This window comes from Vulpes vulpes, chromosome 12 (assembly GCF_048418805.1).
Source record: "Vulpes vulpes isolate BD-2025 chromosome 12, VulVul3, whole genome shotgun sequence".
Classification (NCBI taxonomy): domain Eukaryota; kingdom Metazoa; phylum Chordata; class Mammalia; order Carnivora; family Canidae; genus Vulpes; species Vulpes vulpes.
Window position 1 is genome coordinate 140,769,616 of NC_132791.1, and position 23,760 is coordinate 140,793,375.

The 23,760-nt window shown below is 41.0% G+C and overlaps 1 protein-coding gene across 4 annotated transcripts; it reads left to right on the forward strand.

The window, feature by feature from the left end:
• Positions 1–1,087: 1,087 nt before the first annotated feature.
• On the forward strand, positions 1,088–21,820 carry ZNF287 (zinc finger protein 287). 4 transcript variants are annotated; one of them, XM_026005552.2, is made up of 7 exons: positions 1,088–1,177; positions 2,147–2,248; positions 2,352–2,951; positions 3,587–3,687; positions 5,690–5,816; positions 6,295–6,381; positions 15,615–21,820. In XM_026005552.2, exons 3-7 carry the CDS (start codon positions 2,549–2,551, stop codon positions 17,180–17,182), a joined length of 2,286 nt encoding a protein of 761 aa, XP_025861337.1. In that variant the 5' UTR covers positions 1,088–1,177; positions 2,147–2,248; positions 2,352–2,548; the 3' UTR covers positions 17,183–21,820. The 4 variants fall into 4 exon arrangements, with proteins under 4 accessions (XP_025861337.1, XP_072586517.1, XP_025861335.1 ...); XM_026005550.2 differs by lacking the exon at positions 1,088–1,177 and adding an exon at positions 1,227–1,357; XM_026005553.2 differs by lacking the exon at positions 1,088–1,177 and adding an exon at positions 1,254–1,357 and having other exon boundaries at positions 2,202–2,248.
• The last annotated feature ends 1,940 nt before the right edge of the window (positions 21,821–23,760 follow it).

Consider the following 23,760-nt stretch of genomic DNA (forward strand, 5'->3'; position numbering starts at 1 on the left):
AGTCAACATTTGCCTCACCTTGATTCTGCACAGACTTGTGAGTGCTTTGATCAAATGTATGATGGCATGATGCATTGTGACTTTCAACTTACCAACATACAGAAAAACACCCAGTGCTCATCCCGTCAAGTGTCCGCCTCAGTGCCCGTCACCCAGTCACCCCCACCCCCCGCCCTCCTCCCCTTCCACCACCCCTCGAAGCTTCTTTCCTATTCACTAGAATATCTGCTCTTGAAGCCCCAGAGATGCCGTGTGAGAAGTCCAACTGGCCTGAGTCCCTCACGTGGAAAAGGCCCCTCTGCTAAAATCCAAGCTGAGCTCATCCTTAAGCCATCTCAGCCCACCCACAAGACATGTGAGTGAGCAGGTCATCTTGGAAATGGGCCCTCCCTGCCCTCAAATCATCTAAACTGAGCCCCCAGACACAATGGAGCAAATTAAGAACCATGCCCACTGTTCCCCTTCCAGATTCCTGACCCACAAAATCCAGGAGCATAATACAGTGGTTGTTCTTTAAGACCATTAAGTTTTGGGTGGTTTGCCAACACAGCAGTAGATAACAGGAGCGCCTAGAATGCTGTTCTTTCCTTTTATTTTCAAGTGTTTTATGTGGGTCAGTTGTATCCCTGTAAACAGCGTGCTATCGGATGTCATCCCTTTTTCCAGTCAGAATCAGATTCCTGAGGGAGGGACTCAGAACCTTTCGTAGTGGATGTGTATGTACAGTAAAGCCGGAAAACGCACTTTGGGTTGTTCGGCCTCTGGGCCCGCATCTTCCCTGCCCCTCCTTCCTCTAGAACTCTGGCCCCAGGTTTTCTCTGGTTAATTAGGCGGAGCGTTAACCGCCCCCCAATCCGCATCCCCCTCCCCGAGATGCCAGTAGCTCCCCGACCTCCAGGTCATCCACCAGACCTGCCTCTGGCCGGGGAAACTTTAAAGTTCCCTTAGAACCTTGCAGGCTAATGAGCAAGTCGCAGTGATGGGTGGAGGAGGTTACCATGGAGACAGGTCCTAGGAATGAGGCTCGGCGGGAGGGGGGCCGGGACGCGGCTTCCCATTGGCTGGGCGGGCGCGCAGCGTTCCCCTTGCGCACATGCGCAGTGGCGCTGAGGCGAGGTCGCGGCGGAGCCGAGGCGCGGTGCGTTCCGGACCAGGCTCCTCAGGACCCGGCTGGAAGGTGCGGCTCCCGGCCGAGACACGTCGTGCTTCCCGGGCTAGGGAAGTGGCGGAGCCAGAGGCCCCTGTGCGGCGCGGGGCTGAGCTCGCCACGCAGGCGCCCGCGCCCCCGCCGCCATTGTTGCGTGCCCCGGGCCTCTCGGGCCGCTCCGGGTGCGCGTCCGCCGGCTCCCGGCGACAGGTAACGATGTCGAGGGCGCCGGGGGCGAGTGTCCGCGCGGTCCCCGGCCGGAGCCCCAGCCCGTGCCCGTGCCCGTGCCCGTGCGGCCGTCCGCGCCCGCGGCCTGCTGAGAAGGCGAGCACGGGGCAGGCTGCTGTGGCGGCCGGGTCCCCACTCCCCCGCCGGCCGAGACCCTCCGACTGAAGAGCGAGGGACACCGGACCGGGAAGGGGAGGCGGCGGGCGAGGCCGGCGCATCTCCTCTGCAGGGCCTGCTAAACAGTTGGCTTTGGTTACACGGCTGAGCTTGAGCCCGGCTCGGAGCTGGAACCTGGGGACAGGTGGTGTCAGGTCGCCGGGTCTGGCCTGTTCTAAGCTTTTCTTCGGGAATCTTGGTTTCACATTTATTCATAAAGAATTGTCTGCATGGAAGCATTTAAGAGGGCTTCAAATCATCAGCCTCGTCAACGGCTTGTCTCTCCAGCCCTCAGATAGTGAAAAGCTAGAATAGGTTGGCATTAATATGCAAAGGAGGTAAATGGCTCGCCCTTTTTTCCTTGACAGTTTCCCTGGGAACCTTGAGCGCTTGATTAAGAAAGATTCTCAAAAAAAAAAAAAAAAAAAAGAAAGAAAGATTCTCCACCCAGTTTGTTCTAAGTACCTAATAGATTCACTCTTGTTACTGAGTCAGTCCTTGAATAGCTTCTGTAACATCAGAAAAATACTGAAGCTCCCCTCCCCACCCCCATAAAAGATTGATTTCTTTTTCAACAAGTTAGAAGTTTGATCTGTTGTTTTGCTCATGATTCAGGTCTTTGCTTCTATTACTACCTTTTGATGGCAGTCCCAATCCCTGTCCCCAACAGATTGCATGTATCTCACAAGTCTGAGGATGTAGGAGAGGAAGACCAAGGTAAAGTCTCTGTTTATCTGTACACACTGAATAAGCTGTTTCTGTTTGTGTATAGCAGAGAGCATCAGAATTCTTGACTTTATGGTCTGTTTTTGTGTTTCAGAGTCTCTTAACCATCCCTGCAAGTTCTGGGCTCAGAATTTGTAACTGCAGCTGCTAACTCTACCTTGATCCTCTTGTGCTCCTGACTGCAGCAGCCCTTGATATAATGTCTTTGTGGCTCTAGCATGAGACTTCAAGCAGCTGGCTCACTACTGGAGATCTAAAGGATATTGCCAGATTGACTCTCCTTCTGTAGCCATGTTAGCCTCTTGCAGGAGGATGACCAATTCTTCACGCTCCCAAGTCCTTCTAATGTGGAAGCCAGACAAGGCTCAGAGTGGACCCCACAATGTTGAGAAGGAAACCCTTGCATCAAGAATCTTGCGTGACACTGAGACCTGTCGACAGAATTTTAGGAATTTTCCATATCCAGACCTAGCTGGTCCTCGAAAGGCATTGAATCAACTCCGAGAACTTTGCCTTAAATGGCTGAGACCTGAGATTCACTCAAAGGAGCAAATCCTGGATCTGCTGGTGCTGGAGCAGTTCCTGACCATCCTGCCTGGGGAGGTTAGGACTTGGGTGAAGTCCCAGTACCCAGAGAGCAGTGAGGAAGTGGTGACTCTGGTGGAGGATTTGACTCAGATTCTAGAAGAGGAAGGTGAGAATTGTAGGGCAGCAAGGGGAGGAATCCTGGGTGGTTAGAGAAGACAACCAGCATACCACAGAGCAGCCCTTTAAAGAAATTGGGGAGAGCAAAGGACAGTGAGTGAGAACAGGCTTTAACAAGAACCCCATCGTGCATGCTGTGCTCCTTCCAGACTGCTTGAGACCAAACACATTACCTAGTGCCCTAAAACAGTGACCAGACTACAATCCAGTTACCCCCGTGTGAGCCCTCAGGAATTTCACCTGCAGAGGTTTGAACCATTCTGTCAATAAATCATTTCCTTTTTGAATTGGATGTTACAATAACATGCTTCCAAGAAGGTAGAAGAGAGTCCAGAGAATGTTTCCTTATTAGGAGACAACATCCAAAATTGACATCACATGAAGATTTAATAGAAAATGGGGAATTTGTACGTATCCTTAGCAGTCCCAGAACAGACTTATCTTTGAGGCCTACACAGATATCTTAGGATAAGTCATTGGTCCTTCACTTTGGTTCTTTGAAGTAGGGGTGCTATTTTTGGTTTCTTTCTCATTCCTCACTATAGGAGAGTATAGGCATCTATTTGGTGAAGAGTTTCCTTGGCTATTCAAACAGGACTAATCATCATGGTCTCCCTTCCCTAGCTGCTCCTCAGAACTCTGCCCTTCCCCAAGAGACCCAAGAGGAAGACCCCAAAGGAAGACCTGCTTTCCAGGCAGGGTGGTTAAATGACTTGGTGACCAAAGTAAGTGTTAGTTTCTTCTGTGATTTTAAAATGGCTTCTTGGAGGTATTTGTGTGAGGGACGTTTTATGTCCTGGCCCTAAAACTTCTGCATCCCCAAAAGCCCAATCTAGGACTTCATCAGTTTCTGTCTTTAAATCCATGTTGGCCCGTTAAGGTAAGTGACTGCCCTTTATAGGAAATAGGCTTCCATTGCCTTCCCCCAATAGACCTTTCCTCACTGATTTTAAGGCAGCAGCATTGCAGAGAGGTTAAGGGATTGACCTCAAGAGCCAGATGAATCAGGTTTGGTGCCTGATTCTAAACCTATGATTTGGGGCAAAGATAATTGACCACACTTCGCCTGAATTATTAAACTCTAATAAATAGAATTTACCTCTTAGATTGTAAGGATTAAACATTATGAGATTTGTGGTTAGCCTGGATTACAGGAAACCATCAAAAAGCAATAGTTGATAAAATTAGTTTTCTCATTAACAAATGATTAAAGGCCACATGTTGTGTGGTGGTGTGTTGATAGTGTTCTATCAGGCCAGCTTAAGAGAAAGTTTTACTTTCATCTCTCAGATAAAAATATACATCTGAGATGGGTAGAATAAAATTAATATTCATTGGTGATATGATTGTTTAGCTGAAAACCCTAAGAAAATCCAGGGAAAAACTGGGGAACAGTAGTAGAAAATATGAGTAAGGTGATTACTACAGAAAATGACATGAAAATTAATCATTTTCAGGGGTAGCTGGCTCAATTTGGTAGAGCATGTGACTCTTATCTCATGGTCATGAGTTTAAGCCTCCTGTTGGACATAGAGCTTACTTTTTAAAAAAAGAAGAGAAGCACTTTCTTACCTATACATTAAAATCAGGAAAATGGGAGTGCCCAGTCAGTTAGGCATCTGCATTTAGCTCAGGTCGTGATCTCAGGGTCCTGGGATTTGAGCCCCACATCAGGCTCCCTGCTCAGCACAGATTCTGATTCTCCCTCTCCCTGTGCCCTTACTCCCTACTTATGTTCTTCCTCTCAAATAAATAAATAATCTTTAAAAAAATAAAGTCAGACAAATGGTAAAATGCAATAAAAGGTTCCATGCAGTTTTCCCGACCCCCAAAATATAAGACATCTAGGACTAAAAATAATATAAATTCTGCGGTACATCCATGTCATGTATTATATTAAAGCCTTGAATGTTGTAAAATTGTCTATTCTCCCTAAATTATAAACAATATAACTTGAAAACCCAATACAATTTTTTTAAGGAACTTAGTTTATTTGAAAAAAATGTAAGAGGAATGTTTATTTCTTTTTTTTTAAACAAAGGCAAGAAAAGGAGCAAAGAGGCATACTAACCTTACCAGACTGAAATGTATCGAAAAGTCTAACAGTTCATCAGCGTGGTTTCGGTCCCAATTTTATTTTAAAAAGGAAGGAAGGGACGCCTGGGTGGTTTGGCGGTTAGGGCGTTTGCCTTTGGCTCAGGGAGTGATCCTAGAGTCCCGGGATCAAGTCCTGCATCGGGCTCCCTGCATGGAGTCTGCTTCTGTCTCTGTCTCTCTCTCTGTGTATCTCTCATGAATAAATAAATAAAATCTTTAAAAAAAAAAAAAGTGCTAAAAAGGAAGGAAGGGCTCTGCATTTCATCATAGAGCACACAAATATATCTTAAAATTTCAAATGATAACACACTGAATTCTTAAGGCAAAGCTTGAAAAGCACAGCCATTCAACTATGTCATCTGTATGAATCTCTTAAGACGAAGCCACTAATACACTTGTATCAGCTGAAAAAGCAATTATAAATTCTGTATTTTCAGACTTCCTGTAGGACAATTCACCCATAACTTGGGTGAGGGTTTTAACTAGTTTTAACTATATAACCATTAAGGTCTTACCACAAAAACTCAAGATTCTGATTCCCCACCACCACCACACATGTACCTGGGGTTCTGATGTTGTCACTACCCTCCTCCTACCAGTTCTTGAACCAAGTTATGTTTGATGTTTCAGGAATCAATGACATTCAGAGATGTGGCTGTGGATATCACCCAGGAGGACTGGGAGATAATGCGTCCTGTACAGAAGGAATTGTACAAGACTGTGACATTACAGAACTACTGGAACATGGTTTCTCTGGGTAAGTGTCCTCTGCATCGTCTCCTGCCAGCATACCTTCCATCTTCCTCTCCTCTGTTGTTATGGTAGCCTCTGAAGCACTTTGCTAAGAATGGGGCCTGGGAGGTGTGAGTGTACTCCTCACATTTGGGCATAGAAATGTTGCGTCCTCCATTTTCCCAAATAAAAGGTTTCTAAGTGAAAGATCACTGAAAACTGATGCACAGTTTCCCAGGGCTTCCACACAACACTGCACCTTGCCCACTCCCTACTTTTCTTGTGATCACCTTCTGCCATGATCTCTTTGTGCATATTTCCAGAGTAGCAGGAAATTTTTATCCTAGTTCTGAGAAGGACTGACCTATTCTCCCACTAGATAATGTCCACGAACCATTGTTTTCCCATAGAAGTCTGTCCTCACAGATAGGTAGAAGTCAGGCGATAAAATTTGAACAACTGTTTATCTCCAGGATAAAACTCTTTATATTTCTCCTAAACAGGACTTACAGTGTACCGACCAACTGTGATTCCCATACTGGAAGAACCATGGATGGTGATAAAAGAAATCTTAGAAGGCCCTAGTCCAGGTGAGAGAATAACTGTCATGAGATTGTTTGCACTTAGGAGTGTAAGAGCAGTGAGATAATATTTTCTAAATATGGCCAAGTCATTCTCCACATAGACACCGTGCTTGTCAGGAACACTGAACTGGCATTGCTTCCTTAACAGAGGCCACCTTCAGGAAGAGTTCCCAAACACTATTGTTCCACCTTTTCCTCTGTGTCTCATCTTATCCTTCTCTGTGAGCCCTGGGTCCCATCCCCAGCTTTGTCAGGGGCTTTCACTGTGCCATGGCCCCCTCCTTCTTTTTTAAGCATGCATAAATGTCTCTAAAATTTTAAGTTTTATACCTTCTTCTTTGTTGGTTTCTTTTATTCTATTTACCAACAAACCACTTCTCTAGTTTCCAGCCTCCAATCTCCACTTCTCTAACTCATTCTTTTATTTTCTAATTAAAAAAAAAAATCTTCAAAAGGTTCAAAAATGTTCTCTTACTGTATAGTGCATTCACCCAGTTCCTGTATCTCCCAGCACCTAACCACTGGTGCTTATTTCTAGTTGTTTCTGTTTGAGTGTTTTGTTTGCATATAAAGCTGATATAAAGATGTTTTTCCCAAAAAAAAAAAAAAAAGATGTTTTTCCCAAAAAATCCTATATTTGGGGTGCTTTCTTTATATCATTTGGGGGAAAAAATGTTTTTTCCTCCTTAAGTAATCTGTACCCCTAATGTAAGACTTAAAAACATATCTTGAGAGATGTTCCAAACAAGATTATAAAGACCTTCCTTGTTCTCTTTTTTTAATATCTGCATCACATTTTATTGTGTATCTCATTATTTATTGAATATGTTTCCTATTGATGGACTTTTTGATTGTTCGCATTCCTTTCTTCTTTCCTCCACAAGAACTTCAAACATATAGAAAAGTTAGAGAATCGGTACATTGAACGCCTATATAATTTTCACCTGGAACCACCAGCTACCATCATTTAGTCACCTTTGTTTTATCTCTTTTTGGGAGAAGGGAGGGCAGAGGGAGAAAGAGTATCTGAAGCTGACTCCCCACTAAGCTTGGAGCCTGACACAGGGCTCCATCTCACCAACCGTGGGATGATGACCTCAGCTGAAATCAAGAGTCAGATGCTTAACTGACTGAGCCACTCAGGCACCCCTTTGCTTTATCTCTTTACACACGTGCACACACACTTTGTTTTTGTCTGAACCATTTGAAAGTTAGTTGCAGGGATTGTGACGTCTCACCCCTAAATATTTCTGCCCGTTCTCTCCTAAGACCATGACCATTCTTCTATTTTGGCACATCCTTGTCTCACCCCAAATATTTTTAACATTTATACAGTAACATCATCTGATGTATAGTCAAATACTCAGATTTCCCCACTGTCCCCAAATATTCTACATAGATATTTTTCTCTCCAGTCAGGGATCCTATGCTGCTTATCCTGGTTCTTTAGCCCCTTTTAATCTAGAACTGTTCCTCAGCCTCTTGTCTTTCCTTTTTCTCCTTCCATTCTTCTTCTGACATTTTCTGAAGGATCCAGGCCAGGTTTTTTCAGAATGACCCACAATCTAGATTTGCCTGATTGTTTCCGTGTGTTTAGATCCAGATGAAATAGGTTTACCATAAAACATCACAGGTGTGTACTCTCCATTGCCCTTCATCTCATCGTTGGTGAAACTCATTTTAGTTGAGGTGCTATTGACCAGATCTCTCCATTTTAAAGGTGCGTTTTTGTCTTTATAATCAATAAGTGATGAGGCCACCTGACTATTCCATTCCCTGGTGCTATTTTATTTTATTTTTAGACACAGGCAGAGGGAGAAGCAGGCTCCATGCAAGGAGCCTGATGTCTGGGACTCGATCCTGGAGATTCCAGGATCACATCCTGGCCGGAATGCAGGCACCAAACCGCTGAGCCGCCTAGGGATCCCTCCAACCTCATGTCTTATGTGAACATGTCACTATGGGCCAATGGAATTTTTCAAAATTCAGTGTTATTAGTCCATTAATTCAGTTTTGTTTTGTTTGCTTGTTTTCATGCTCAGTTGTCCCAAGTTTGGGTAATACTACTTGAAAAGCTTGTTCTTTAATTCTTTTAATAATTTATAGCAGAATGACTTATATGTACCTGTAGCACAGACTATATCTACAGCACAGTAAATTCTCTGTGGAATGATTTTGGCGCACTCTAAACACTGAAGAAACATCCATGATATAATGGACAAGAGCCTGGACTAATGTCAGGATAGGCTTCTGAAAGGCACTGCCAGTCTGGGACTACTTTAATTTGACCCTGAGTAGTTTTTTAGATCATTTGGGCAACAGGCATTGGGGCTGTAGTCCGTAAGACGGGGCATTTTATGGTTACATATCGTAGGGGAAGAATATTCTGCCTCTAAAGAGCATCAAGACTGAGAAAGACAAGTTCCTTTTTGCCTTCTATAGAAGTGAGATTTTTTTTAGGTTTTGTTGTGTTTTTCTTTTTTCTTAAAGATTTTATTTATTTATTCATAGAGACAGAGAGAGAGAGGCAGAGACACAGGCAGAGGGACAGGCTCCATGCAGAGAGCCTGACGTGGGACTCAATCCAGGGTCTCCAGGATCACGCCCTGGGTTGCAGGCGGCGCTAAACCACTGCACCACCAGGGCTACCCTTGTTGTGTTTTTTTAAACAGTCCCTAAAGCAGATGATAATCCTCTAAGCTGAGGAGTCTTGTCAGCCTCACTTCCTTGTTAGAGCACCAGGCTCTGCTTTCTGGCCCCTGGACCCCTTGCACCCTCAAAGTGGAAGTGGAAGGTCATTAAGGTCATTAACCAGAATGAGGAGCTATCTCAATCAGATCCTGCTGGAGACTTCCTGTCTTCCTGCTTTTGCTTGATTTTTGGCCTCTGAAGATTTTCCTTTCTTACCAGCTTAGAGATACGTAATAAGCCAAATCTTGAGTAGGATATCTAATTAATCATATTTCAGGAAGTGGAAACTTTGATAATTCACACATAGAATAGTAGTATTGGTCCTCAATGGCCATTCCTGTCTCGGAACTTTTCTAGTTCTTTATTTAGGACCTAGCCAGGGACTCCTGGGTGGCTCAGCAGTTGAGTATCTGCGTTTCGCTCAGGGCATGATCCTGGGGTCCAGGATCGAGTCCCACGTCGGGCTCCTTGCAAGGAGCCTGCTTCTCCCTCTGCCTGTGTCTCAGTCTCTCTCTGTCAGTGTCTCTAATTAATAAATAAATAAATCTTAAAAGGGGGGTCGGGGATGCCTGGGTGGTTCAACGGTTGGGCATCTGCCTTCAGCTCAGGAAATGATCCCAGAATCCTGGGATCCAGTCCCATATCAGGCTCCCTGCATGGAGCCTGCTTCTCCCTCTGCCTGTGTCTCTGTTTCTCTCTCTCTCTCTCTCTCTCTCTCTCTGCCTTTGTGTCTCTCATGAATAAGTAAATAAAATCTTTAAAAAAAAAAAAAAAAAGAAAGAACCTAGCCATTCCTTTAGGTTCAACTCAAATCATCCTCACCCCCACCCCCCACACCCCAAGTAAAGCTTTTTTTGAGTAGCTGAGTCGATACTGATTTCATCTATGAGAAGTATTGTGCCGCTTTTTGGCCCTGTTGACCAGTAGACACTTATATTTCCAACTAATCCTTTTCTTGTTAAATCTATATGTTTAAGCACTGCTTAATAATACTAATTTTTGAATTACCAGTAAACTGGTTTAAAAATCTGTTTTTATTGTAGCAATTTCTTCATCGTCAAGGTTTATACTTGTTATTTTAAGCTCGTTATACCTTTAGTACTTCCTTTTTAGGTATATAGTACACTGCCATAGATACATAGAATTGCCATGATTACGTAGAATCAGAATTAACAGAGTATCTGAGTGGCTCAGTTGGTTAAGCATCCAGCTCTTGATTTTTGTCTCAGGTCATGATCTCAGGGTCATGAGATTGAGCCCTGCATTGGGCTCCACACTCAGTGCAGAGCCTGCTTAAGATTCTCTCTCTGTCTCCCTCTGCCCCTCCCCGCTTTCACATGCTTGGTCTCTCGAGAGAGTGTTCTTTTTCTCAAAAAAAATAAATCTTTTAATTTTTTTAAGAGATTTTATTTATTCATAAGAGACACGGAGAGAGGCAGAGACACAGGCAGAGGGAGAAGCAGGCTCCATGCAGGGGGCCTGATGCAGGACGCGATCCCGGGACTCTGGGATCATGCCCTAAGCCAAAGGCTGATGCTCAACCCCTGAGCCACCGAGGCATCCCAAAAATAAATCTTTTTTAAAAAAAGAATTAAACTCAGCTTCTGGTACTGCCTCATTTTGTGCACATACCTCTACCTATACAATTCATTAACATTGTCATTTCGTTCTTCTGGAGGGGAGAGTAACAGATCTTGGTTTGAGAGTTTTTAAATATTTTTTTATATAAAAATAATACAACAAAAAAATGCAACTACATTTCTAGTAGTAAGTAGCAAAAAGTTATATGGCCAACATATTGAGAATTAGAAAATATTTTTTAAAAATCTATAATCTTCGGACAGCCCCGGTGGCTCAGTGATTTAGTGCCTGCCTTTGGCCCAGGGCCTGATCCTGGAGACTGGGGATCGAGTCCCATGTCGGGCTCCCTGCATGGAGCCTGCTTCTCCCTCTGCCTGTGTCTCTGCCTCTCTGTGTGTGTGTGTCTTTCATGCATAAATAAGTAAAATCTTTAAAAATAATAAAATAATAAAAATCTATAATCTTCTTAGCACTTTGATGACATTTGGCTCCGGTCATGATCTCAGGGTCATGTCTAGTTGTCTAGTCTCTCAGAACAGAAATGTCTGTTCATGTCCACTTGTCTAGTTCCAGTGCACTTTCATGCTAGTTTTATGGGACTACCTTTTTCATTTAATATTACTCCCAACTATTTTCTAATGTCAGCTCTGATTTTTGTATCTGAATCAAAGTAATAAAAGTCATTTGTAAATTCAGTCAGTATAAGGAAGAAAAATGAAATGTATGTCTCCCTCTCTTCCCCCATTACCAGAATCTTCACCCCTTAGATTATTATTTATGTATGTGTATCTATGATACCTATGGCATATCATGGCATTTTGCTCTATATAATGTTAAATACCATTTATTCCGAGTAATATGTCCTACACAACTTCTTATATCAATGTACCTAGTTATTTTTATGTTATCACTATTCAATTATTCCTTACTCTATTTCTTTACTGATAAATGGCAGCTATCACTTTTACTGACTGCACATGATTCTGTGGAATGGATATAAGGTTTTTATACTTAGATCAGCATCTTAGAAAATATCTGAACTGTCCAGTACCATTTTCACTATATTATAAATTCCATATATGATTATATTTCATTATCAGCACTTTTCTTAATATTTGAAAGTCTTGTGTTTTCAACCTAATTTCAAGGAAGAAAGATATTATAATTTAAATTTGTTTTAAACCGTCATACTGGAAACATAATAGGCATCATTAAATACATATTTGATTGCTTTGCAGCCAGGTTTGAAGTCAAGGATTTTTCTGTTTGTTTATTCACCTTTATGTGTACGTGTGTGCTTTCATTTGGTTCTCCTTTTTACAATGAATTATTGTCATTTGTTTTAACAGTTGAGTGGCCACCATATCCAGAGTCTTGGGCCATTTTCTGAAGGAAATGGAAAAGAAACACAAGCTATTCTATTCTCAGTTTGCATCTAAGTTGGAAATAGAAGAAGCACACAAAGTTATGAAGTACTAATGTAAGGCCAATGCTGTCATGGCCCCAACATTTTGTTAGGTTGAATCACATGAGACTGCTGATATTTCAGCCATATTGACCTACAAAAAGGCAAATTCATATGATTCTGTACTTTAGGATTCTAAGAAAGAAAAGCAAGAGCTGGGCAGCCTGGGTGGCTCAGCGGTTTAGCACCGCCTTTGGCCCAGGGCCTGATCCTGGAGACCTGGGATCGAGTCCCACGTCGGGCTCCCTGCATGGAGCCCGCTTCTCCCTCTGCCTGTGTCTCTGCCTCTCTCTCTCTCTGTATCTCTCATGAATAAATAAAAAAATATTAAAAAAAAAAAAGAAAAGAAAAGCAAGAGCTGAGCCTTACATATTTTTTTAATAGGTAGAGAAGTTATTTTAAGACAGTGTCCTAAGTCTGGGGTGTTTGGGTGGCTTGGTCAGTTAAGGACTCAATTCTTGGTTTCCACTCAGTCATGATCTCAGGGTCCTGGGATCAAGCCCCGTGTCTGACTCCATGCTTAGCAGGGAGTCTGTCTCTCCCTCCCTCTCTGTCCCTCCCTCAGCTTGTGCTCTCTCTCTCAAATAAAATCTTTTTTTTTTTTTTAAGATTTTATTTATTCATGAGAGAGGCAGAGACATAGGCAGAGGGAGAAGCAGGCTCCCTGTGGGGAACCTGATGTGTGAGACTTGATCTGAGGACCCAGGGACATGATCTGAACCATCCAAGCATCCCCAATTAAATAAAATCTTAAAAAAGAGAGAGAGAATGCCTAAGTCTGGAATTTGTGTGGCACCTATAGAAGGGTCTGAGGAAGTAGCTTGAAATTATGTGGATAAATTTAAATTTTAAGTTAAATATGTAACTTGTTAGAAGATACAGCAGGATAGGAAAGTCTGGATTATTTGGGGATGGAATATGTTAAGTGGAAGTGTTTTGAACTTTTTAAACTTTTCTCCTTTAAGCCACTGGTGCTCAAACTATAGTGAGCATCAAAACCCCCTGGAGGGCTTCCTAGAACAGATTGCTCAGCCCTATCTCCAAAATTGCTTAAAAAAAACAAAAGGGTTTTATTTATTTATTTGAAAGAGAGCACAGGTAGGGGGAGCAGCAGAGGGAAAGGGAGAAGCAGATCCTCTGCTAAAGTAGGGAGCCCAACGTGGGACTCAGTCCCACCGCTATGAGATCATGACCCGAGCTGAAGGCAGACACCTGGCTGAGCCACCCAGGGGCCCCCAAAATTTCTTTTCTTTTTAATCTTATTTTAATTAAATTCAATTAACATATAGTGTATTTTAATTTTCAGAGATAGAGGTCAGTGATTCATCAGTTGTATACAACATTCAGTGCTCATTACATCACATGCCCTCCTTCATGCCCTTCACCCAGTTACCCCATCCATCCACCCTTCTCCCCTCAAGCAACCCTCGGTTTGTTTCTTATAGTTAAGAGTCTCTTATGATTTGTCTCTCTCTCTCTCTCTCTCTCTGATTTTGTCTCATTTTTCTCTCCCTTCCCCTATGATCCTGTTTTCTTAAAATCTGCATGTGAGTGAAATCATATGATAATGCTTTCTCTGATTGACTTATATTGCTTAGCATATCCTCTGGTTCCATCCATGTCATTGCAAAATGATAAGATTCATTTTTGATGGCCGAGTAATACTCCATTGTGTACGTATATAGTATACGTATATTTATATACACACCACATTTTTTTGATTCATTCATCTGTCGATGGACATCTGAGCTCTTTCCATAGTTTGACTATTGTGAACATTGCTGCTATAAACATTGGAATGCAGGTATCACTTGGGATCGCTGTTTGTATCTTTGGGGTAAATACCTAGTAGTGTAACTGCTGGGTCTTAGGGTAGCTCTATTTTTAACTTCTTGAACCTCCATATTGTTTTACAAGTGGCTACACCAGCTTGCATTCCCACCAGCAGTGTTAGAGGGTTCCCTTTTCTCTGCATCCTCACCAACATTTGTTATTTCCTGACTTGTTACTTTTAGCTATTCTGACTAGTGTGAGGTGGTATTTCATTGTGTTTTGTTTTAAGATTTTATTTATTCACGAGAGAGACAGAGAGGCAGAGATACAGGCAGAGGGAGAAGAAGGCTACCCGGGCATCCCTCATTGTGATTTTGATTTATATTTCCCTGATACCAAGTGATGTTGAGCATTTTTTTATGTCTGTTGGTCATTTATATGTCTTCTTTGGAGAAATGTCTGTTCATATTTTCTGCCCATTTCTTGACTGGATTATTTGTTTTTTGGGTGTTAAGTTTGATAAACTCCTTATAGATCTTGGAGTGCAGCGTTGGTGATATAGTGGTGAGCTTAACTGCCTTCCTTACAGATCTTGGAGACTAACCCTTTATATGATAAGACATTTGCAAATATCTTCTCCCATTCTGTCAGTTGTCTTTTGGTTTTGTCGACAGTTACCTCTGCTGTGCAAAAGCTTTTTATCTTGATGAAATCCCAATAGTTTATTTTTGCTTTTGCTTCTCTTGCTTTTGGAGACACATCTAACAAGAATTTGCTGCAGCCAAGGTCCATGAGGTTGCTGCCTGTTTGCTCCACTAGGATTTTGGTGGATTCCTGTTCCACATTTAGGTCTTTGATCCATTTTGAGTCTATTTTTGTGCATGTGTAAGAAAGTGGTCCAGTTTCATTTTTCTGCATGTGGGTGTCCAATTTTCCCAACATCATTTGTTGAAGAAATGGTCTTTCTTCTGTTGGATATTCTTTCCTGCTCTGTCAAAGATTAGTTGACCATAGAGTTGAGGGTCCATTTCTGGATTCTCTATTCCATTGATCTATGCGTCTGTTTTTGTGCCAATACCATGCTGTCTTGATGTTTACAGTTTTATAACAGCTTGAAGTCCAGAATTATGATGCCATCAGCTTTGGTTTTCTTTTTCAACATTCCTTTGGCTCTTCAGGGTCTTTTCCCTTCAAAGTTTCTGATTCAGTTTGTCCAATAATTTAACACATTCTCAGGTGATAGTGTGTTTATGCACGGGTCTCGGGACTGTACTTTGAGTATTATTACTGTGAGAGATTTACCAGGAATATTTGGGCATGGAGAGCTGTCCTTGAAATTGCTTTTGGAATGCTGTGTGGATTGTGCAGAGTAGGTTGGAAGGATTCAATGAGAGTTAGTGTCTGCTTTCTACAAATCAATCCAGGAAGTCCTCTCATGTTATCCAACGGTGTTTTCACATCTCTTAGTGCTGTCACCTGACCAAGCCTATTTTATTAATCTGTGCCCCTGTTGAGTAGTGAGGAGCCTCTCCTTTTTCAACAGTTTTGCCCTCTGGTTTTCTGCCCCTGTGTTCTCTTTTCCCAAACTTTGAGTACCATGTTATAAAGTTGTTGAAGCCATAGTCTTTTTAGGCATTTTATTCGTGTTCAATATATTGTTTCTGTTTGGACAGTTTCCTTTCTCCAAATAGAGGAAAACTTTCTATATTCTATATTCTTTTTAATCCAGAATGGAAAACAGAACCCCAAGAGTGTATTCCAGTTACAAATATTTCTAAAGTCACAAAGACTGGAACTCAGACCATCAAATTGGAAGAACCCTGTGACTATGATGAAAGATTGGAGAGGCAAGCAGGAGATACCTTCAGGAAAATACCCACTAATGAAAGAAATTTCACTTTGAAGTCAGTCATCTCAAAAGAAGAAGACCCTATGGAAGAGTGTTTTAGTAAATATGATATATATAGAAATAATTTTGAAAAGCATTCAAACCTAGTTATTCAGTTCGGTCCCCAATCAGATAATAAAACTATGTATGATGAAGGCAGGGCAACCTTCAATCATGTCTCCTATGGTATTGTACATAGAAAGATATATCCTGGAGAGAAGCCTTATAAATGTAATGTGTGTGGGAAAAAGTTTAGGAAAAACCCATCCTTTGTGAAACACCAAAGTACCCATGCCAAAGAAAAATCTCATGAATGTGAAGAATGTGGGAAAGAGTTTAGGCATATCTCATCCCTTATTGCACATCAGAGAATGCATACTGGGGAGAAACCATATGAATGCCACCAGTGTGGTAAAGCCTTCAGCCAGCGTGCACACCTTACTATACATCAGAGAATTCATACTGGAGAGAAACCCTATAAGTGTGATGACTGTGGAAAAGACTTTAGTCAGCGTGCACATCTTACTATACATCAAAGGACCCATACTGGAGAGAAACCATATAAATGCTTGGAATGTGGTAAAACCTTCAGCCACAGTTCATCGTTGATTAATCATCAGAGAGTTCATACTGGTGAAAAACCTTATATATGCAACGAATGTGGAAAGACCTTCAGCCAGAGTACACACCTTCTTCAACATCAAAAAATACATACTGGAAAGAAACCATATAAATGCAATGAGTGTTGGAAAGTGTTTAGTCAGAGTACTTACCTTATTCGACATCAGAGAATTCATTCTGGAGAAAAGTGTTATAAGTGTAATGAATGTGGAAAAGCCTTTGCTCATTCCTCAACTCTTATTCAACACCAGACTACTCACACTGGAGAGAAATCCTATATATGTAAAATATGTGGAAAAGCCTTCAGCCAGAGTGCAAACCTTACTCAACATCATAGAACACATACTGGGGAGAAACCATACAAATGCAGTGTGTGTGGGAAAGCCTTCAGCCAGAGTGTACACCTTACTCAACATCAAAGGATTCATAATGGAGAAAAACCCTTCAAATGCAATATATGTGGGAAGGCGTATAGACAGGGTGCCAATCTTACTCAACATCAAAGGATTCATACTGGAGAGAAGCCGTATAAGTGTAACGAATGTGGAAAAGCTTTTATTTATTCCTCATCACTTAATCAACATCAGAGAACTCATACTGGAGAAAGACCCTATAAATGTAATGAATGTGATAAAGATTTTAGCCAGAGAACATGCCTTATTCAACACCAGAGAATTCACACGGGAGAGAAGCCCTACGCCTGCCGTATCTGTGGTAAAACCTTCACCCAGAGTACGAACCTCATTCAGCATCAGCGTGTTCATACAGGTGCCAAACATCATAATTAATGAGACTTCGGTTTAGGTTTTTCAATTCATCCAAATTTTATTTTGTACTTTGTTAAAACATTCAAAAGAAACCGAAGAGAAGTGCAATATATATTAGATGTCCTTCAGCAGAAGTGTCAGAATTAGTAATGTGGATATAAGCTATTTAAATTTAATGTGAAATTTGAAGAGAAAAATTTATTCACTTCTTAACCTTTATTCGATATCAGTTTAGTTCCAGAAAGAAACCCAGTAAGAGTACTCAAAAATCTGTAACTCATCAACTCTTAGTGTATTTCACGTACTTCTTAATGAGACCTTGTGAATGTAACTTGGGGAAGCTTCCATCAAGTAGGGATTTCACACTAGTGAGTGATCTTGGGATAATTGAAGAAGCTGCTTTCAGACCTTTATTTCTTCCCAGCTTTGAAGCCTTAAATATATAAAGGGTTCCCTTCCCTTTTCCTATTATGCCATAACTGCCATGGGGAGCCAGTAGTTTTGCAAAATATATATAGTCGAAAGTATTTTAATTTTTATGTGACAACCATTTAGTCACATTTTCCTTTAAATATTGAAATATTCAAGGAAGAACTTAAGGGAAGTTGATCTGTTAGGATAAACTAATGTATATATAATCCTTAGACATTTGTACAAATTTAGTTAAACAGGCAAAACTTAAACATCCAACCTTAAATCCATCTTTAAAACCTATTAGCCTTAGTTTCACTAGGTTTTGACATCTGTCCTGAAGGAAAAACAAGAATAAAATTCCCATTTTTTTCACCTGATTCCTAAATTCATTCCTTAAGGTTCCCCTTTGGCTGTTTTACCACAGAAAGCCGTTTCTGTTGAGACACATTTCTTGAGTGCCTACTGTGCTCAAGGCCCAAACTTCCTAATTGGATCCTTTCAGGGCTTATTGTGATCAAAACAAAACAAAACAAAACAGCTATTTTAAGCAACAGAAAGCTTTCTAAAGTGAAAGATGACAAAGAACATGTCACAGAATGAACATAAGCCTACTAAAATGGGTTGCTGAATATGACCCCCCATCCCAAGACAAAGAAGTAGTGAAAGCAGCTACTTACAAAGTGTGAGGAAAAGATAAGTAATAGAAGGTAGATTTAAGTGCACTACAGAAAGAGGGTCAGGGAGAAAAGGGTGAATACTTAGCAGGGAAGAAAGAATGCACAGGTAACTTAAAGCATGAGCTGTTAACCTGGTTTACTTAAAAAAGTAAGAGCAGCTAATGGAATAAGACAAAATCCAGCCTATTAAGAAGAAACTAAAGATGAAATGACTGATTTTAAAAAGGAATAATTGGAATTAGTACGTTTTCATACATATAAGTATAACTGGGAATTGCTTTTAAAATGTCAGAAAACAAATTTATTGGGAAAAGCACTGATGCAGAAACTATCATTGTTGCAATAATAATAACTAAGTTTGTGGGGGGTCCTAAACATAAAAGGAAAACTGGCAGAAATGCAAATTTTACCTAGGTAAAATTTAAATACTATAAATTTCATATCCACAGCATTCCACTACCAGAATATAAGACTGTATTCTGAGAGCTGAGATTTCATTCTGCTCAATTTGTTTCTTCAGTGCCTTGCGTATGGAAAGTGGTCAAATATATGTTTGTTGAATTAATGAGTAGGTAAGTTAGAACTGAGTAATAAGGAAGAATTAACATATACAGAGTAAAGCTGGTTGAATTTAAATTCTTTTTTTGTACGTATGTGCACAGAAATGTTAAATACTGTTATTTATTGGGTAATAGGAACTACTTAAAATTGAAGAATCAGAATTCTACATCCTAACAGTGGGGAATATCCTAAAGAGATCACGGGACAGACATCTCTGCACAGGAAGTTTTCCTGAGCTGGATGAAGAAAAATTGATACAAATTCTGGTGCCGTAAATATAAATTTAAGCATATATTGAGACCATGCAGTTTCATTTGGATGTTACTGTTGATAAGGACATCCTACAAAAACGTGCCGAAGGAAAGACCTGGGGTGCTAGCATCTTCAAGGCTTTCTTGTTGAGTGTTTTCTTCAAGTTATTGCTTTCCCTTAGCCTCACACCAGCTAACCCTGATGTCATGGAATCTTTCTTCACAAAGTGTAGATTGTCTTCAGGTTGCATAATACTCAAGTTATGCTTATGCCATAGTTACCATGTTAGAAAATAACCATTGTATTTAAGATACGACTTTTATTTATAATGCCACTTCATACCTAACACACCACTTCTGTTTTCCATCCTGGCATGAATGTGTGGAGTATTATAGTCCATAGCACCTTTGCTTTAATTTGTATTTCCTGCCTTTGTGAGTTTTATGTAAATAATGCATTTATAAAGTCTTCCATTGATCCACTGAGGCAATTGATACCCTTATAAAATACCAGAAGAATGGAGAATCCTAGATCTTTTTGTACTTTTCCCACTTTTACAGTTGTCTGAGCCACTTGTAATCCAAGTTTTTTTTAGCAGTCTTAATTTCCACAACTTTCTTACTACAAAGGTGTTGAAATATACAGAAAAGTTAATAAAACAAACTGTATATCTGCCACCTAGCTTTAAAATGTTAACATTTTTTAATGAACAGTTGGAAAGTTAGACATGACATTTCATCCAATACTTCAGCATCTCGTAAAAATAAGGACAGAATTTCACATAACCACATTCCATTACATACCTCAAAAAATGAATAGTAATTTTCAAATATCTAATGCTTCCTGTTTAAACTTTCCCTGTTGATGCGGTCACATTTCACACATTGTTTACTTGTTATATCTGTTTCATCTATCAAGGTGTCTCCCACTTCTGATTTTCTCCAGAACCTTTTTTTTTTCTTTTAAATATAGCAGGTCAGTTGTAGAATGTCTCACATTCAAGATTTAACTGATTGTTTATATGTGGTTTATCTGGTTCCTGTGACCCCCTGTGGTTTTCTGTAAACTAGGATTTAGGGCCAAAACGTTGACTGGATTCAGGCTCAGCATGTTTAACATTAACACTTTACAGGTGTGTTTCCTGTTGCATCACATCAAAAGTCTGATTAACATTTGGTTGACTATCAGTGATGTGAAACCTGATCACTCAGGTGACATGGTAACCACCCTGTCTTCCCAATGTGAAGATAATGTTTTTCCTGTAGTGGTTCATCTGTGGACTGCTACTTTGGCAGCATACGGATAACCTGTTTACCAACAGTCTGTCATGTGGTAGTTTTAATATCCAGTGAGGATGACCATTCCCTGAACCAGTTATTTCATTAAGATTTGCAAAATAGTGTGCTTGCTTTGGCAGCACATATTCTAAGATTTGCAAAATGGCAATTTTCTTTCTTTCTGTGTTTACTGATGCATAATTCTGTAGGACAGAGCTTTCTGTCATCAGCTGGGAATGCACTAGAGGTAAAGTCATACTTAAAATCTTCCTTTCCTTACCAATTTTCAGAGTAAGGAGTTGGCACTGATGACAAGTGATTCCATGTATTCAAATCAATTATGGCCATTGTCTCTGTTGCTCAAATTGTCCCAAACTTGGCCAGTTGGAGCCCTTCAAGTAGCCCTTTCATCCTCTGGCATTCCTCCTCTAGTCTTTAGGGACTTCATTTCTTGTGACATGACATAACTTGGGTTCAATGCCCTGGATATGGAATGAGTGAGCCATTTCTCAATCTTTGACTAAATAGGCAAGTATTTAGAAACCAAGATCTGGGCACTAGGCATGCTCCTTGCTTCTGGGATGTCATTAGCAAGTAGCCTTTTAGTCTTTCCAACCATTCAGCTTAAGTTCTCATAAAGGCAACTCTTTGTACCCATTTCATCACTTACACAATAATCGTAGAGATGTAATTACATACTGGGACAAACTGGGAAGCATACAGCTAAATTGGAGAGGACGGAAGTGTTTGTATACTAGAAGGCTTCAAGTGTAACCACATGAGGTCTTGTGCCAAGGCCAGCAGATTTTAAGGGAGCTTGTCAGTTCTCTGGTTAATTAGCAGTTAAGACAGCAACTTAAAATATACCTAGTATGTTTTAACTGTTATATGTCCTGATAATTTACATATTTATAAGCTAATCTCATCTTTCCCATCACATTCTTCAAAGCAGGTTTCTGGTAAGATCTAGCTTTGAATCCTGAGGATCTGTTTCATGCAAATCTACGTGCTTGTTTTTCTTGCTAAACGTTTATTTGGTTTTCACAGCTTTAAGAGTGTTAGATTTCATTCTTCAACTATATCTTCTGGTATCGATTCACTTGCATGTGCCTGTAAATGTACTTAGTCCTCTATTTCTGTTATTCTCTTCATGGCTCTATATTTCACTACAATTATTAGCCCCTTAGAACACTATAGCCATTACAATTGGCGAGCATGTGCACTATAGTGATATGTATAAATATATGTGTGAGCTTGCAAGCAACACTGAGTCCTCTGGATGGATGGGGAAAGTGATACCCATGATGCTGAAGTGTCTTGCCTGAGGTCCTATAGTCATACAGTGACAATAAGAGTTGGAACACATGGTTCTGGCACTTAGTTGAATTCTTCCTGTAAGATTAATGCTAATGGAAATTCAGAGCACAAACAGTATGTACCTATGATTTTATAAAATTACATATTTTGTTGAGATTAGAGCATTGGAAGTTTGTTTTTGTCTCCCTTCCTATACAGTTTCTTAAATTGACATTTTAAAAATGAGAATAGCCCAACAAAGAATGCACTCCTCTCTACTCCCATTTCAATTTTGGTCTCCCACCCAGATCTTTCCCAAGTTTCAGAACCAGGTTAGTCAATGTTCTTGCCTGGAAGTAACTCAGAAGTACCTTCGGGGGTTTAATCTAAAACAACTTTCACCCCAAAATCTTTTTTTTTTTTTAATTCACAGTAACTGCAGGAAGGTTAGAAGCTGCGTTGTTCTTTACCTGTAGTTACAGCCTATTGCCATATATTCCAGTTCCATCTCTCCTTGATCCCCACTGCCACTACCTCATTTCAGGCTTTTAATCAACTCTTGTTAAGATCATTTCATAACGAGTAAGTGTTCACCCTGCCCCAATCTCACCCCTTTCAATGTATCTTCCAACACTTTTGCTGAAGTCCTGTGAAAACATTTAAGGCCACCATAGCTCTACAGGTGTAGTAGTGCATTCAACGAGGTCACCATCTGCTTGAAACCCTAGTGTCTTCTCATTGTCAACAGCAGAGGATCTCACTCTCAGCTGCACATTGGAATGAACCTGGGAGCTTTTAAAATTACCAATGCTGGGGCCTCACCGCAAGGGATGTGGATTTATTTCACTTGGGATGGAGACTGGGTATCAGTATTTCTTCAGTTCCCCAGGTGATTCTAAAATGCAACAAGGGCAGAAGCAGGAAGCTATTACAGAGATTCGGAGGAGAAATAGTTGTTGCAGCAGAGGTGGTGAGAAATGACCTGATGCTGAGTGTGTTTTGAAGGTAGAGTATAGCACTCACTAAGGATTTAGATTGGGAAGTTAGAGAAACAAGAATACTGAGTAGGGGTATGTGGGTGGTTCAGTTGGGAGAGCATGTAGCTCTTAATCTCAGAGTTGCGAGTTTGAACCCCACATCGTGAGTAGAGCTTAGTTTAAAAAATAAAAGTTAAGACCTTCAGAAGAATGGCCATCTTTCCTTCTAGAGAATATGCTCCTAACAAAGGAGAGACTATTATACTCATTTCTGTGTCTCCTATACCAAGTACAGCACCTTGCACATGGTAAATAGGCCCCTCAGTAAATGAGTGCAACTCTGCAGGAATTTCTGCACAACAATCAAGAAGATTCCATTCTCAGAAAAATACATGTCCAGGACTTTAAAGGCCCTGGGATTTTACCTCGCAGGGGTTGATAAACTAGCCTGTCATTATTTCATAGACGCAGAAGACATGAGACTCCTGGGTCACAGACAAAGCACTTTCTTACTCCTGGCAAAAGCAGCCAGACTTCACATCTAAGCCAATTATTCTGGACTTGCACGCCCACCCCACATTGCAAGAGGGTGACACAGGTGGGCCCTGGATTCCAGCAGCAACAGTGGAGTGTTACAGGAAAGCCTGGGGGAATCACTACCTTTACAGTGAATTGTGAGCAAACGTGCTCTTTGTCTCCTCACCCCCAGGTGCCCCCACCCTGCATATTTGCTTGCTATACACACAAGGCTGAGAAATGGCCCAGGTAGAGACAATGAAGACTGCATTCTTGGCATACCCAGCAGGAACTGGAGGGATGCTCAGGGCCCTTGGCATATCGCTTCTCTGATAATTGTCCTTCCCAGTGTAGAAGACTGGAAATCTCCCACCAAAAATTTGGGGGCCTTTGTGGCTTACCCATAGAGAAGACAGAAACATCCAAATAAAGTTCCTGTTCCAAGTTGTTTAGAGGTCTTTTCCTGAAGAAAAGTTTCAGGTCATTCTAAATCTGATCTATACCCAGAAGTTGAAAAGTAATAATCTCACTCCACTGTACACTGATTAAAGCTTACACCTGAGGGGCGCCTGGGTGGCTCAATGGTTGAGCGTCGGCCTTCGGTTCAGATCGTGACCCTGGGGTCCTGG